At 44.4% G+C, this 17,786-nt stretch overlaps 1 protein-coding gene across 1 annotated transcript; it reads left to right on the top strand.

Annotated features, from left to right (window-relative positions):
• Positions 1-863: 863 nt before the first annotated feature.
• On the top strand, positions 864-3,454 carry ATOH1 (atonal bHLH transcription factor 1). The gene has a single exon (XM_045997285.1). The coding sequence runs from the start codon at positions 1,350-1,352 to the stop codon at positions 2,418-2,420; it is 1,071 nt and encodes a 356-aa protein (XP_045853241.1). The 5' UTR covers positions 864-1,349; the 3' UTR covers positions 2,421-3,454.
• The last annotated feature ends 14,332 nt before the right edge of the window (positions 3,455-17,786 follow it).

Here is a 17,786-nt window from a genome sequence, read left to right as displayed (position 1 = left end):
CCGGGGTTTGGCTCTGTGGTTGGCGGTGGTGGCTGTGGGGTTGGGAATAGGGGATGCTGGGGGAGAGCGCCCAGAATTAAGCGCGGGGGGGGGGGGGAGTGCGTGAGGCTGTGGTTTTCTGGGTTTTGCGGGAGAAGCCACGCGCCGTATTAAACCCAGGGCTCCCGAAGCAGAAGGGTAGGTAACTCTGGGATTCTGTACCTTGAAAAGGTTCAGAATTGCAGGGGACGCAGCCGTCTTTCATTTTTCTTTGGGCACTTTTCCCTGGCTCCGCATTTTGTAAGGAGTCCGACTGTGTGTGTTGAAACTGTAAAATATCCCTGCCCTACAGCCACTCAGCAGAGTTACCGGCAGATTACAGTCCTACTTGACCGGGTTGCTGTGAAAAGGGCACTGAGAGGACTGGGGAATATGAAATTTAGTGCATTCTATCATTGTACCACAACTTTACTAGGTTACCTGAAGTCGATCTGGAGAGAGAGATGAAAATTAAGAAGTGTATTCTGAGACAGTTATGGGGTTTTTGTTGGTTTGTTGCGTTGTTTTTTTGTTTTGTTTTGTTTTTTTCCATTCTGACTTTGATTTTAAGTAGTGGGTCTCACTTAGCAATTATATATCTATGCAATTATATCTATGAACATGTATTATGAACGACTTATACATACATACATGGATGATATACATGAGAGATTTTACACGTTTGGGCACAAACGGTGGGAGCTGCGATCCTACTCTGGAGGTCCCAAAGGGCAGACCGGCTTCTCCCCCCGCGGAGTGCCCTCCCAGCGCCAGGCGCGCCCAGCCTCTCTCCGGTTCCAGCCAAAAGTGCGCTCCGCATCCGCTCACGCACCCCTGCCGCTGGCGCGGTGACACAACACAGGAGTCGAATTACAACCCCCCAATTAACATATGAATTTGACTAACTTAAAAGCTGGTAGAAGAAAGGAGGGAGGGGAGCGGACGTGGAGCAAGCCCCAGAGTCTCGAGTAGGCAGGAACTTTTCTCCGGGTGTAAAAACTCTTTGATTGGCTGCTCGCACGCGCCTGCCGGCGCCCTCCATTGGCTGAGCAGACACGCGACCGGCGCGAGGAGGGGGCTGGGAGAGGAGCGGGGGGTGGGGGGGGTGACACACTGGCGCGTGCCGCTTTTTAAAGGGGCGCAGCGCCTTCAGCAACCGGAGAAGCTTCGTTGCACGCGACCTGGTGTGTGATCTCCGTGTGGGTGGGGGAGGGTCGAGGAGAAAAAAAAAATAAGACACTGCAGTAGGGACCCAGGAAGGGTTTTTGTTGTAGTTGACCTGGTTTGCCAGTACCTCCTCCGTCCCCGCGCCTCCGAGCCTCTGAAGTGCAATGTCCCGCCTGCTGCACGCAGAGGAGTGGGCTGAAGTGAAGGAGTTGGGGGACCACCATCGCCATCCCCAGCCTCACCACCTGCCGCAGCCGCCGCCGCCACAGCCACCTGCGACCCTGCAGACGAGAGAGCATCCCGTCTACCCGGCGGAGCTGTCCCTCCTGGACAGCACCGACCCACGCGCCTGGCTGGCTCCTACTTTGCAAGGCATCTGCACGGCACGCGCCGCCCAATACTTGCTGCATTCCCCCGAGTTGGGTGCCTCTGAGGCTGCGGCGCCCCGGGAGGAGGCTGACGGCCGGGGGGAGCTGGTGAGGAGGAGCGGCGGCGGCGGCGGCGGCGGTAGCAGCAGCAAGAGTCCTGGGCCAGTGAAAGTGCGGGAACAACTGTGCAAACTGAAAGGCGGGGTGGTAGTGGACGAGCTGGGCTGCAGCCGCCAGCGCGCCCCTTCCAGCAAACAGGTGAACGGGGTGCAGAAGCAAAGGCGCCTGGCGGCCAACGCCAGGGAGCGACGCAGGATGCACGGGCTGAACCACGCCTTCGACCAGCTGCGCAACGTTATCCCGTCCTTCAACAACGACAAGAAGCTGTCCAAATACGAGACCCTGCAGATGGCCCAGATCTACATCAACGCCTTGTCCGAGCTGCTACAAACGCCCAGCGGCGGGGAGCAGCCGCCACCGCCGCCAGCATCCTGCAAGAGCGACCATCACCACCTTCGCGCCGCTGCCCCCTACGAAGGCAGCGCGGGCACCGCGGCCGCAGTGGGGGCCCAGCCAGCCTCCGGAGGGGGCCAGCGGCCGACCCCGCCTGGAAGTTGCCGGACTCGCTTTTCCGCCCCGGCTTCCGCGGGAGGATACTCAGTGCAGCTGGACGCTCTGCACTTCTCGACTTTCGAGGACAGCGCCCTGACAGCGATGATGGCGCAAAAGAACCTGTCGCCTTCACTGCCCGGGGGCATCCTGCAGCCAGTGCAGGAAGAAAGTAGCAAAACTTCGCCCCGATCCCACAGAAGCGACGGGGAGTTTTCCCCCCATTCCCATTACAGTGACTCAGATGAGGCAAGTTAGGAAGGTGACAGAAACCTGAAAACTGAGACAGAAACAAAATCGCCCTTGCCCAATGAGCTGAAAGCCCCGTGGTTAAAGATCCCCGCACCCTTTTAATTTTTGCTCTGCGATTGTCGTTGTTTAGCAATGACTTGGCTTCATATGGCAGCTATATTTGATGGTTTGCAAAAGCCGCCGCTATCTCAACCTTCCTATGATCCATATTAATGAAAACTTGCTGTTAAAGTTCTGTTCTTTCCTCCCACCCTCTCCCCCTGTAGGTAGATAGGTATAATTATATGTACCCAAATATGGCATCATTTTTCTAGTTCCCTGCTGCCAATACGCTGCTAAAACGTCGCATTTCCTTCTCTGTCGCTGCTTTGTGTTTTAATTTATTTTATGCCCTGGGCATTCATCCCTGTGTGTTGCGCGCACTCACGTGTGGGAGAATTAGTATTCCGAAATACTTTCTCAAAATGTATCATGAAACGCAAAGTTAATGGCTCCAAAGTGAATAACTTTTGACTACGGAACGTTAGAAAACAGGGAACTCTTAGGTTTATATATTGTATAAACATACCCAGTATGTATATCGGATAGCGATAATGTTGGCGTCTTTTAGGAAACTTGACGCACGCACTTTATCAGCCGCTACTGCTGCGGCTTCAGGACAAACTCAACTGCCAATCGCAGACCAGTTTTGTGTTGTTGTTGTTGTTGTTGTTGTTTCAAACACGGCCACTTATAATCCTTAACTTCTTTGCAAATGTTTGTTTAAAAAACTAAAATAAAAAAAATTCCAGTAGTGTCAAAGCATTTGGTCAATTTTACTTTGCTTTGTTAATGTTAGGAAACTTATTTATTATTGATTGTTTGCTACCATTTCTACTTATCTTGATTCATTTTTTTTACATTTTTCTACTCGAGATCGTTTTATTTTAATTTAGCAAAGCCAACTGCCATTGTTTTATGTATTTTCTTTTGCAAGTGATAAAAATAAACATGGAAATAACTGTATTTGTCACTTATTCCATTCTAATATAAGCATTAAAAAGTTTTGAAATGACCTTGAAAATTTGAACTTCGTCCTCTATTGAATGCAATTCTAAGAGTTTTGAAGAAAAAGTCTATCATAAACACTGTAGCTCCAAGCTGTACCAAGTCAGTAAGTAAGTTGTTCGGTAAAAATTTTCCCCAAATTTGTAACCATTTTGCCTCTTTGATAGCCTGGATCTTTCCAGTCTTCCTCACTGCTGGCCCCAACAGCCTCTGCAAGGGGATGCACCTGTTTCAGATCTCCTAAGACCTCACCAGGAGTAGTGAACTTTACTAAGACTGCTTAGTCCCACTTCATAAAAACTTCAGCCAATTGAAGGCTTTTGCCATAGGTCAAAAACACACAGCACAAGCTTTCTCAATTTCTCTCTCTTCCCTTTCCTCCCTCCCTCTCTTTCCTTCAGCGGTGGGTGGGGGGTGGGGGTGGCACGATAGGGGTAAGTTGAAGGCTGGAGCAAAAAAAGAGAACAATGGACAAAACTTAAGGGGAAAGGGCATGGGGTTCCCTGATTCAAAAATTAAAAGCCCTAGGAAATTGTTGCCCTCCTCTGCTTCCCCCGCCCCTCCAAACAATTCTGCTTATTCCACTATAGAAGATAATGTTTGCCTTTATTTTATCTTTCTGAATTAGTTTCTATGTAGAAAATGTTTATTTTTTTGAGGCAGTTGCAGAAACTAAACGGTACAGCCACTCTTACCCTCTGGGTCCTCACCAAGGAAAAGCCTATTCTGGGTGTCAGGATCAAAGATTTTGAAAAGGCAAATATAGTGCGTGTGTAGAGATGGTAGAAAGAGGAATTTTTAAAATGTATTCGTCAAACGTGAGAGTAGAACTATTTGTTAAACTATAGATTGGGCGACTTTCCACAGGATAAACATTGCTGAATTTGAAAAGTTGATTTTAAGCCAAATCTTTTATATTTTGTGTCTTCATTAGGATAACAAATTGTAAGAACAAGGAAGCAGGGGTGGGCGGAGGGGGGGGGAGCCAGAGAAAGTTAAATTAATCGTTCCAGTATCATCCTCTCTCTCCAGCACCTTGTAAAGGGGAGAGTGCCACAAACTAGTTCTGCAGTAAAGTAACGCGCGAAGGGGCGCAGTCTGATCTGGAGTGAGGAACTTCGGAACTAGCTCTTGACTGACCAACTGGGTTTCCATGGCTTTCAGCTGAAGCCTGAAGCCGAAGAAGCTCGAAGGTCGAGGGAAGCCAAGAGACTCCGCCAGCTCTGAGAAGTGAACGGTAGCTCCCGACACTTTCCAGGGGCAGAAACAATGCACCTGTCCCTTAGATAACCTTTTGCACCGCTGAGTTTGCCATGCTCATGATAAACATCAGGAATCTTCAGGCTGCTGAATAAATCAAGCGATTGCTTCTCACACATTTCCATTCCGCTCTCAGTAAGTAAATTCAACAGGCATGGAAACACAGCAACTTTGCAGGATGAGCGCACACATATTTTCATAGTTATTTGGCTTGGTGTGTTTCTATACATGTGTAGAGGGAGAGAGAGAAAACGACCTAGAATTATTTGACTTGTTATGAATCTGAGTTGGGCAAGGGCCAGATGGAAAAAAAAAATTAAAGTTGTGATTCTTTTTTCTCAGAGAAAGTGACCTATATTTCATCTTTTCAAAACCATTTATGCTTATTTTGTGTTGACCCCGGAGTAGGAGAACATACTCCAAAGCTATTCTTTTTCTTTTCATGGACTTACAGAAATTTCAAAATAGAAATGACATCAAGAACATCGTCCTTCCCATCTTTTATAAATAAGGAAACTGCTGCCCCTAACTGGCCCCAATATCATACAATCACAATGTGTCAATATCCAGACTGGCTGTAATTATTCCCATCCACCAGGTCAGTGTGCCTACAGACTTTTTTCTCTGAGAAAATCTATGGAAAGGAGTTACAGCTAGGCAAATATTTAGGGTTTTCTCTTGAACCCCAAAGATAGATATTTATGTTTTTAAATGTTAGGGGCATGATACATGAATCAGAGATGCTGCAAACTTCATTTAAGGAAGTCATTTTACATGTCTTCTCAAGAGAGAACAGCTACGACAGATTATCAGATTGGAAATTCTATATCACTCTGATTGAAGAGTGAGACTGAATTCTCATCAAGACATGCACAAAAAGCCAAATCGCTTTGTGTAAATTGAGTGCTCAAAGTTCAAATGAGGACTTTAACCTCTTTTCTTTCCTTCACTCTATTTCTTTCTTTTTATGCTGGCATTTCTTTGAAAGAGATGTACAATCACATTTCCATCTTAGGGTTCTGCTATGGAGTTTGCATAACAAACGTTTGGCAGCCCGCTCTCTTACACTCCATTAACAAGCTGTAACATATAGCTGCAGGTTGCTATAATCTCATTAATATTTTGGAAACTTGAATATTGAGTATTTCTGAGTGCTCATTCCCCATATGCCAGACCACTCCTGCCATGCTGACTGGTTCCTTTCTCTCCATTATTAGCAATTAGCTTCTACCTTCCAAAGTCAGATCCAAGTATCCAAGATACTAGCAAAGGAATCAACTATGTGTGCAAGTTAAGCATGCTTAATATCACCCAAACAAACAAAGAGGCAGCATTTCTTAAAGTAATGAAGATAGATAAATCGGGTTAGTCTTTTGCGACACTGCTCGGTGCTTTCTAGAGTTTTAAGTACTTTAAACAGCTTGTTTTATATCCTGTCTTTGCCTTCTATCCCAGCACTTTTATTCGTGAAGGCTTTTGGCTCACCACCCTTTGGGAAACTTACTTGATTTCGTAGAAAGCTGAAGAAAGATTATTTTTGGCAACTGGCAAGTTCAAACATGTTCTCTATGGGACATTGTTAACTGGGTGTCCAGTGAAACAAGAAAAAAGGAGGGGGAGTTAAGTTTCCATAATCTTAACTAACGCGGGACCAATGCTTTCATTAGGCGTTTCAATTGATTTTAGAAACTGAAATCTGAACGAAGCAAGCAGTCTTTTATCAAAGGCTATCTGGGAATTATTTCTCTCCTCTGCTCATTTGAAAGCTCAAGAAAGAGATGATCAACTTTGTCATGGCAGTTTCAAACCCCAGTCAGAATTGGAAAGGAAAAGTAGCAGACCGACTTGTCAATTGCAATCTAGACTTGTCAACTGCAGTCTGGAAAACCCAGCAAGTACCACTGGTGAGTGTTAAAGATGACGTCTAGCAGTTACATTATTTGCAACTGTTTTTGCGGGAAGGGGTGGGAGATCTGGGGGAGAGAGGGACGGTGGACATGTAATAAAGGTGTAAGTTTCCTCGCTGTTTTTGACTCTACTCTCACCAGCCACCATCACCCCCGGGCTGAGCAGAGAATCCCAGACGCCAACCTTAGAGGTGGCTTCCCTTCCGCTAGGCCGCGAACAAGGATAGGCGAACAGAGAGGAGAATGGGTTAAATCCTGGGACGCAGGGGAGAGGCAGGGGAGGAGAGACGTCGGGGGAAGATAAAGAAAAGGACAGGAACCAAGAAGCGTGGGGGTGGTTTGCCGTAATGTGAGTGTTTCTTAATTAGAGAACGGCTGACAATAGAGGGGCTGGCAGAGGCTCCTGGCCGCGGTGCCGAGCGTCTGGAGCGGAGCACGCGCTGTCAGCTGGTGAGCGCACTCTCCTTTCAGGCAGCTCCCCGGGGAGCTGCGCGGCCACATTTAACACCATCATCACCCCTCCCCGGCCTCCTCAACCTCGGCCTTCGCCTGGTCGACAGCCTTCTTCGGCCCCCCACCGGCAGAACTCACAGAAGCGAGCGACTCTCGCCGCCTTCCGTGGCTGGCCGGGGCCCCTCTCCTCCCCCAGCTTCGCAGCGGGAGCCGCCACTGCCCACTGCACCTCCCAGCAACCAGCCCGGCAAGAAAAGAAGCTGCGCGGAGGAAAGGCCCGACACTGCCAAGGGGAGGGGAAGCTGGAGGAGGGGGCGGCGGGAGAGCTGCGGGGTTGTTAAGGAAAAGTTGGGCTGGGGGGGTTTGAGGCACCTGAGGCAGTGAACCAGGACCGGGGAGCGGGCGCGTCTTCCCGTCCAGGGGCCCTGCCAACGCGATCCCCGCCAACCCGCGCCACTGCCAGGCCCGGAGCCTGAGGCGGAACATGCGTTCCCTCTTTCTAGCCACAGATACAGTTCTTCAGCCCTTCCCTTATTCTAAAATATTTGATAGGCTATACGTAGTTGGATATTGTTACAGTTCTTAGCATTCACACGTTGATTGAAATGAGTGCACGGGGCATTGTCTGTTTCAGGGCTGGGACCTGTGTATACGACTTCTCTTTCATTTAGCTCCTTAAGAAAAGCAAAACTAAGCATTTTTGTACGAAGATTTTGGGGCCTCTCAATATCCCAGGCTTTCACTCCTTATTTCAGTCCTGCTCTCTCCGGTCCGAAACCAACAAGCAAATGAAATACGTTTTTGCTGTTTCATCCGCAGAGAGGTCAGGCCCATGCTCCAAGTTCTCACTTTTCCCCAGGGAAACCCGAAGTTGCCTCCATAGGGATGAAAAACAAGATCTCTCCACTATAAACATTTTTAAAATTCTGTTTGGAGAATTAAGAGATCTGATAAAAGGAATGGTGTTCTGATGACCAGCCCATTGACCAGGCCCAGCTACAGTCAGGATGGGGAAGGAAAGGGGGGAGCTAGGACCTGAAGTGGCTGTCCTGGCTCCTCTCAAACCAGTAGATGCCATGCTCTTCTGGGCCACTGGCCACGAATTTGTCTCTTCCAGACACTGTTCCTCACAATTCTTCCTACATTCCTTCCCCTACAAACTCTTGGCACTAGGGTGCTGGTGAGGAAAGGGCTGGGATTGGGAGGGATCCTCAGGCTGAGATGGGGTGAGGTAGCATTTGAGGAAGGCGTAGCCATCATTTGTGGTCTTTATATCTTAAAGGCCACAAGACAAGGGGAAATCTGAAAACATCCGGCCACCAGCTGACCAGGAAGGCAGAAGGTCAGTTCATTTTCAATAACACGTATCTGCTTCTGGAAACAACCTAGTGGCAATATGCAGGACTTTTTTCTTTACATTTTCTTATAACCCAAGAGATGTTGATTCACTGGGTCAAAGAAAAATGCCAGAAATCTGCATACAGCATTCTTAGAGGAATCTGATGCAAATGGAGCCAAGACTATACTATGAAAGTATTGAGCTGACGGAGTCCCTGTTAGACATCTTCTTGGGATTGCCTATGAAAATGGATACTGGCAAATGCAGGTTTCCCCTGCTATCTGAAAATAAGAGTATTCCTGTGAAAACTTTCATAAGCTAAAATGGCATAAATCAATGAAGCAATTATCATTAATTTACATAGAGAAGTTTTTGAGCATTCCCAAGCCCACAAAATAACCTTTCTTATCTTGCTAATGGATACATGAAATAAATTGAGATAAGCCCCAGTGCTCATAGATACAGTTCAGAACTATGACAGCTAGACACTGAGATGCTGAGTGTAATTCCTGGGGAAGGATCTAGGCAATGTCACTATCGCTGCTGGGGGTGCTGCTGGGGTAGGGGGTGTGCTGCTGCCTGCACAACAGCCAGTAAACTCGAAAATCCTCTTTGGATCGCCCAGGCCAGCAGAAACAGGCACTAATGTAGGTCTTTCATAAAACAAGTGTCCCAACATGGCCCCTCGAAAAGCAGGAGATATCTGTAATCCCCCTTTGCCTTCTTTTATAATATTCAGTCATTTTTTCCAAGAAGAGAGCAGCAGGCAACTTAGCTTCTTGGATCCCATGAACTTGACCTGGTTGCTTTCAGGTTATGGGTGCCTGAGGCAATATGCTTTAGGCCTGAGGTGTCCCAACTCTAAGGTGATACTAGCTACCTTTGGAAGTATAAGGGCAGCATTCAGGTACCAACACCTTCACCCCCGGCTCGGTGAGAGAAGCCAAATCATAACCAATGAATACTTGAGAAAAGTAGGGAATGGGAATCTTCTCATGCTACACAAATTCTAAGAGAACAGAGGACAGAATCAGGATGTCAGGATACCCCTGGTTTAAGGAAGGTAGGCTAAGTCATATCACTGTAATAACTCCAGCATGAAGCATTTAGAGGACCATGGACTTCAGTAGAAAGGTCAGCCATCTATAACCTGACTGAAGGAATAGTTGTTCCCTTGTGTTGATAATGATAATCAGAAAATACAGAGAAAGCCAATTTTATGAGTTAGATGCCAATAATCTCATGAAGCAGCATGACTTCCTTTGATGACTAATTCTTTTATTTTTTCCAAACTCTTGTCCAACCTTCTCTCACTCATATCTCCCCATTTCCCCCTTCTCTTCATCAATGAATGAGCAATTAGTAAGTAGTGATGGCAGAATGGCATTGGGGTTAAGCACCACGAAAGATACACAGAGATAAGACAGAGCCCCTGCTTTTATATGACTTGGTCTTGGTCAAATCTCAGTAAAACACAGAAAAGAAGCTTTATCTCCCAGGTGAGAGTGGCATTCTTGCTACAAGTAAGCCCACCAGCCTTGAGGTCCTATGTTTGCCATCAGATTACTCCTTCCCTAATTCCAAAGGGTACTCTGTTCATATTCTTCATTGTTTCTCTCAAAAGTAGTAGAGATTCCAACTGGTTTGAAATCCTCAGTGCTGGAGTGCCTGGGTGGCTCAGTGGGTTAAAGCCTCTGCTTTTGGGTCAGGTCATGATCCCGGGGTCCTGGGATCGAGCCCCACATCGGGCTCTCTGCTCTGCGGGGACCCTGCTTCCCCCTCTCTATCTGCCAGCCTCTCTGCCTACTTGTGATCTCTGTCTATCAACCAAATAAATAAAATCTTTTAAAAAAAAAATCCTCAGTGCTTATCTTCAAGTCAACTTGAGTCCCCCTCTCTTCCTTTTGAACTGAGAGGAAACCTTCATTTTGTTTCTTATGAAGTATTGAGAGAGTAGTTATAATTTCACACTTAAAGAAACTGAGGCTCTGGGAGGGGTTAAATGGCCTGCCAAAAGTAATGCAGCTTCAGTACCACAGAAACGCAGGTCTGCTCTGAGTCTGAGGTCTGAGGTCAATGTTCTTCCCACTACACTTCACCTGTCTCCGTTGCATATTTTCACCGTCACCTTATACCTGCTCCTCCTATTCTGGGTCAGGCTTGTGGGTGATAGAGATTCCTGAACTCCTTCATGTTGGATTTACCCCAGAAAGAGGAATAATTCTCTGAAGATGACCATGGATCAGGCTCCATTTCCAGATGATAGATTTAAGAGACAACTAGTGAGAATAATTTTCATTTAGAATGCCAGCTTTGCTCCTCTGATTCAACTAATACAGGCTATGAGTGCCTCTTACTCTGTACAGAAATTCATTTCTCTTCTTACCTAAAAAAAGAAAAATCTATCCATATTCTAAATAGCACATGTAGTTTAGGGAATGAGGCTAAATTTTAGAATGTTATATGAAAGTCCTGAAGAGTAATGGCCTGAAATTGGGTCGTTTCCCAGAATCTATGCTTGTGAGGATGTTAAGGAAACTGGGCTACAATCTTTATTGTTTCTCTCTGAGGGAGAAGTAAATTAACCTGCTACATTTGTAGCTGTGGATTCATTCAGTGATAACATACATTTTTTATTCCCTTGGTCATCTGAGCTATTGGCTTTTTTTTTTTTTCTCCCTTAAACCTTCTTCCAAGTAAACATTTATCACTATCTGAGCAATTCAATATGTGAATAATATCTATTTTGAAAAGTTCTGTACTTTGCCTACCATGAGTCAGTACCCTATTTTTATAGCACTTCCATTCATTGATTTAAGGCAATCTCTTCTGTATTACTTGTAACCTAGATGCTTTCAAGCCCCCAAGGAGTGAAGTGGCGAATGGGTGTATTTAAAAAGCAGAGTATATTTCTAATCAAACTGGAAAGTTTACAAGCAGTTATGTAGGCTACATTTTATTTATTTGAGCAAAGTTGACACACAATGTTACATTAGTTTCAAGTGTACAACATAATGATTCAACAACTCTAAAGTTTATGCTGTCCTCACCACAAGTATAGCTACCATCTGTCACTGGACAAGATTTTTAAAATACTTTGGGTTGTATTCCCTATGCTGTATCTTTTATTCCCCGTGATTTATTCATTCCATAACTGGAAGCCCATGTTGCCCATCATTCCATTCCCCTCCCCTCCGGAAACCATCAGTTTGTTCTCTGTATTTATAGGTCTGATTCTGCCTGTTGTTTGTTTCTTTGTGTTTTGGATTCCACATAAAAGTGAAATCAAATGGTATTTGTCTTTCTCTGTCTCATTCATTTCATTTAGCATAATACCCTCTAGGCCCATTCAAGTAGGCCACATTTTAGGACCAAGGGATAAACTTCATACTTGCAGTGATGCCTTAGATATATCACCACAGGCTATGTATTCCCCATTTCTCCTTCTCCCCACCTGCATACTGGGACAGCTCCTAAAGATTTAGTTAAGAGCGTCTTTTGCAGAGACCTAAACCCAGACTCTTTCCTAACATGTCCAGAATCGTGTCCTACATGACCCACCTGGCCAAACTCCACTCCCCAGCCCACACACACATTATTTTGGACCATCTCTATGGCTCCTATTTATAGAAAGAGAGTGCAAAGCTTTACTTTGAAAATGACCCAAAAGTCAGAGGCTACTTTCCAATATTTTTTTCAGTGTGTCTCTTCCTGTTCCTCTCCCCTATTCCTTTTGTTCTCAACAAAAAGAGGTGTAATCTACCCAGACCAAGGGCACTAGCTTTGTTTCAATGTTTTCTCATATGTCCAGGGACCAGAGGGGCTTGGGGCATGGAGGCATGATCAGTTAGCCAAAGAGGGAGCCCAGTGCTTCTCTGGAGCTCTAGCACGAGAGGAGTAATTCAGTAGAGTCCCTTTACAAGGGTCTCTGGAGCACTTTTCCAGGTACCAGGCAATTTTTACGAAGGCCTCCTTTGGTGGACCCCTCCCTGTCTTCATAGTCCTGGGAAATAAAGAAAAAAAAAATTCATCTTGCTAACTAAGAGTTGTCCTTAATACTCTGTTTTCACTTCTGAGTTTGTCTTCTTCTGGAGCTTCACCTCCCCCATCCTCCAAGGCCCAGTGAAGACTCACCTTTTTATTTTCTCATGGGACTTCATACAAAGGTCTGCATACTCCACTGGAATTGCTGAACCCATATCTAATTTGACTGTGTCACTTAAGCAGGCAGCTACTGCCCAGGGAAGAGACAAGTGAGAATCAAGGTCCACCAGACTTCTGTGGGCTCTGCCTGGCCAGAGAGTTCCTTGTCTTACCTTCTCTTTAAATTAGATACTCTTTGCAGCCAACACCAGAACTACTCCTTCTGTCTTAAAAACTCATACAAGGCCTTTCCAGCAGATTCTACCCATACTTTAGCTGTTTTCTTAAGCCCTGAACTCAGGCAGAGGTAAGGGTTCTCTCTTCTGTGCTCCAATGATCCTTACAAGTGACTTTATAACTGTGTTTGGAAGAGCTTTTCTGTGAACCTCTGGAGGCAGGAAACGTCTTACTCACTTTTAATTTGAGCTCAGAGACCCCCAACAGGGCCTTCCAGGGTTTATCTGGAGCAATAAACACCCACCTGTGTTAGGAAGCTGCTTTCAGCTGAGCTGACCCCAGACCTGAGGACCACTCAGGTCACAACACACCATCCCTGGAAAGCAGAGGGGCCATTGCAGCCTCTTCCCTCTTTTCTCCCTATCTGCGTTTTCTGGCACATTATTCCCTTCTTCGCAACATCTTCCCTTCCTCTTCATGAGCTCTCCTCTGCGTCTTATTCTCTTCCTTCAGTTTCCACCTTCCTCTTATGCCTCCCCTGTCCTTCTGACATCCTTGGCCCCTTCCCCCCTTTATTCTTGCCCTTGATCTTGGTTTCCCAGTATTGATCCTCCTTAGCTGGAGGTTTTGTTTCGGGTCTTTTCTCTTTTACCACATTACTCAAACCACCTCTGTCCCCATTTCTCTTCTCTTCCCTATTCGCCTCGCCTCCCCCAGTCGGGGCAAGACCTGAACGGCCACTTCTCCGCATGTCAAGAAGGCAGCACCATTTCCATCCAGCGGCCCAGGCAGGGGCTGTTGCAAATTCATGTCTTGGAAAGATCAAAAAACCCGCAGCATCTCCTCTAGGAGCAATGGTGGGCTCGGGCTGGCCCCTTAACCCTGGAGGGGAGCGGAGCGGAGGCCGGTTGGTGGGCGGCGGAGAGCTGAGTAAACCGAATCTCCTGTCAAAGCGAACTGAAGCATTTTTCCCTCCCTTATTCTTTTTTACCCTGCCCTCTCTCTCCTGACAAAACCACCCAGCAGCGTTTCGGTGGCTGCGCTGTCGACTTTCGCCTCCTAATCTTGGTTAATCAACTCGGGATCACTGATGCAACTTAGCATCAACCCATCTGTTTGATCATGAGTCAGAGATCTCTATTTCTTTTCCGGTCAGAATTCTTCTCCAGGCAGGCATCTTGCTATAGTAACCTTCATTTAATACTTGCATTATCGTCGGCATCAGAGCTCATCAACGTGTCTTTGGTCAGAAGGATCCCTCCTCCAGCCTGCAGAACTGGCTAGTCTTGGAGGAATACCTTTTTCAAATTCGCCTTGATGGCAACCCAAGGGGGTTTCTGCTTTCAACACCAAATAGCCACTGAGTACTAAACTTCAGGATATTGCCTCGCTAAAATCAATCCTTAATTCTTTCTGTTTCTTTTCATCATGTACCCTTTTCAGTTTATTTTCATCTAGGAAATAAATAAAATTCTCCCAAAGAGGCTGTCTTCAAGGGGAATAATTTTGGCCCATCAGGTTTGTAACCTGGTTTGCAGGACTTTTACAAGGAACAATAGAGGAAATGAAATGAACCATTCAGAACTGTGTCTTGAAGTTTAAAGGTAATTGATCCTTTCCCTGGGTCCTCCTGAATTTTTCAACAGTAAACTTGTTTCATCTCAAACTGATGGTTATATGTTTCCCAGACAGCAGAAGCTTCAACTTATTTCAACCTTGACCCTGTAAGTTAAAAACCATGAATAAATAGGACACCTGGTTCAAATAATAATACTTCTAGAAATCAGAGAGAGGAAGAGAGTAGGAGAAGCAGGGAGGGAGAGATTGCTACTGCCAACTTGCAGAAGGGATTTGCACCCATGAGACTTGGGGTTGCCTAATGTCTGCTGAGTCTAGAGGTGTTCACTGGGACAGCTGGCAAATAGGGGGTTAATCATTACAGAAAATGATGCATCCTATCTTTTCAGTTTGGCTTATACAGAAGGGCAGTAAAGATTTATGCTTTAGGGGAAGGATAAAACTGTTATTTTCAGAGTGTACTTGATTCCTTTAACTTCTAAGGAAATGTAGATATAGATGGCCTATGTTATAAAACAACCTTAGCTCTTCCTAAAAAGAACTCTGATTCCAGTGCTTTAATTGTGTTGATCTTTGTAGGCTATATGTAAACTTCTTAAGCTCCTGAAAAGTTCTGGAACCTAAGGCTTATAAGAATATGGAATGTCAGTAACATTTTTTAAAGGAGAAAATTCTCTTGATACTGAATTAAATTAGGTAATACTCTTTGGCTAAGTTAGCTTCCTTTCTTTAGCATTTTAAAAAGTCCTCCAATCGTTCTAATTACTGCTGATCACATTTTAATTGAGAAAAACTTAGTGAGCTGGTTTATTTTCTCATGCAAAGAATGCTTACTTCTTTCTTATATTTGTGAAAAATTAATTCATGGATATAAATAAGATAGGTATATCTTATTACTGTATACCTCTCTGGCATTGTATTTTCCAATTCCAGTAAAGCAAGATTGAAAGAGCTTTCTGTCACCAGCTAGTTATTAACAAAAACAGTATTCATTGCCATTCTGGTTTTAGGCAGCATCTGAAGTTCCCTGCAGTTCGATCCTGTGATTATTAACTCATTTCCCACCAGTATCTTATACAGGCTCATTATCTACTGTCAATATTTTTATAGCCTATGAGGAGAAGTCCTGCTTACTTCCTTTTAGAAGGGAGGTAACAGGGTTTTTTTTTATTCCTTCTTTTTTAAAAGTAGATAAATATGTACTCAACAAATATGTTTGACTGGGGAGGTGAAAGGGGGGGAAAGGGAGCCTAGCATCTGCTGTCTTGCAGGCTCATTGTGTGGTTAATTGCTCCAGAATAGTTTTACAGGGTGTAGGCTTTCAGAAACAAGGATTACTGAAAAGTTCGAGTCTGAAAACTTTTTCTGTTCATACAACAAATCCTAGATAGTAGGTAAGATTTTTGTTGTTGATGATGTTTTTTAAACAGTTTATTTCAGGGTAAACCACTTTGTTTTCCTTACATTGAGAAATAACTTGAGATATATTTTCCTGAGGGAGATGAACTGGTACATAGTTTCCTCATTCAAGAGAATGAGTTTCACAACATGAGGCTGTCATAAGGATATATTATGACTATAACATTAGCATTATCCAGCTTCTACTTTGTATGAACAAACAGTATTTTAAATGTTTATGCAAACATAGCCTTTAGTTCAAAGTATGTAGTTTAAAAAGTTATGTTTATCACCTTTCTGTATTCCCTATCTCATGGCTACTTTGATCACTTAAAAGACCAAGGCAAAGTATCACCAATGTGGCGAAACATGAAATGTTGTGGTGAATCATGATATTTTTAAATACAAATTATGATGTGTAATATTCAACTTTGAAAATGCTTCTGTCAAGAATTAGAAGTAGAAAATTCTATGTTTAGAGTTACAGCTTAAAAGAGGAGTAGGTGTGTAGTCAATAAGTCAAAGTTTCATTTCTAGTTTTTCACTTATTCTGTGTACCTAGGACAAGTACCTGTGTACCTGTCTGAGCCTCAATATCCTTATCTGTAAAAAAGAAAGAAAATTAAATATGAGCTTCCTACATCAGACGTTGTTGTGAGAATCACAACATATAATCACATGTTGTGAGAATCTTAACATATAAGAATCATATAAGCTAACATACATGTCAGTCAGGTTAAGCCAGGTAATGCTGTGGCAAAAAAACAAAGCCAAAACCTCAGTGACTTAAACAACAAAAGTTTATTTCTGATTCATTGTATCTGTACCAAACTGTAACAGGTCAGCTGGAGCTTAGCTTGTGATCACTTAAGGACCTAAAATGACACAGTAGCCATCATCTCAAACATCGCTAGAAACCAGATGCCGAGGAAAAGTAGGGTCTGGAGGCAATTTTATCATGTTATTTGAATGGACACATATTACTTCTACTCATAATTCATTGGCCAGAACGATTCACAAGGCCCCATCCAACCAGAGAGATCAGAAAGTACAGAACTACCATGGAAAAGAACTGGAACTATTTGGAGCATTAACTCCCACCATAGTTTATGGGGTGGGGGGAATTACAAATGGCAAAAGGCTCTATAGGTAAAAAGTATTCTTTATAAAAGTATACTGTGGGGGCACCTGGGTGGCTCAGTGGGTTAAACCTCTGCCTTCGGCTCAGGGCATGATCTCAGGGTCCTGGGATCAAGCCCCACATCAGGCTCTCTGCTCAGCGGGAGCCTGCTTTCCCTTCCTCTCTCTCTGCCTGCCTCTCTGCCTATTTGTGCTCTCTCTGTCTCTCTGTTAAGTAAATAAATATATATATTTTTTAAAAAGTATACTGTGGGTTTCTGGGAATTAGGGGTAGCATGAATTAAACTAAAATCAGTAAACTCTTTAAAGTGAACTTACTTGGAGGTCATTAAATTAAATGATATGGATATACTTCCTTGAAGTTATAGAAAACATTGGTCCAAAGCTTCCTAAGACAATGCTTGACATTTAACTTTACTATAAGCTATATCAGTTTTCCTAACCTATAGGTCCATAGATGTTTACTGAGATATCTGATTTAAAAGAAATAAAACATATTTCTTCTGCCATAGCTCCCAGATGATGGTAGCGGTCAGGCAGGCACCTAAAACTCTGAGGGAAAGGAATCTTTCTCTATATTGAGAGACCCAAGAGTGTGGAGTGAATCCCCATCACTCTTTCATTTTCTCTGTCCTCCTGTTACTTGGCGGTATATGCAGAAACGATCAAAAGATGAACATGGAAGACAAAGGAAACTAAAGCCCTAGTTTTCTGTACAAAGAAAGAAGGAAGGCCCATGGGAGCTGTAAGGTGTTGAGGAAAATTACAGTGAAGAGGAAAATCAGGAAATCAAACCCACCAAGTTGTACATGTACTCCTGGGCTGGCCTAAGAGCTGTGCATGTATAAATTTGATTCTAAATAACATGCTATAGGCTTTGACAACTGAGTTACAAGGTAGACCATTACCTAGATCTCAGATTGGCCAGTG

Source organism: Meles meles, chromosome 2 (genome assembly GCF_922984935.1).
Source record: "Meles meles chromosome 2, mMelMel3.1 paternal haplotype, whole genome shotgun sequence".
Lineage (NCBI taxonomy): Eukaryota > Metazoa > Chordata > Mammalia > Carnivora > Mustelidae > Meles > Meles meles.
This window is presented reverse-complemented; position numbering and strand designations above follow the sequence as displayed.

What these genes read in the sequence shown, in the direction of transcription:
- ATOH1 (XM_045997285.1), top strand. Translation starts at nt 1,350, where the DNA reads ATGTCCCGCCTGCTGCACGCAGAGGAGTGGGCTGAAGTGAAGGAGTTG.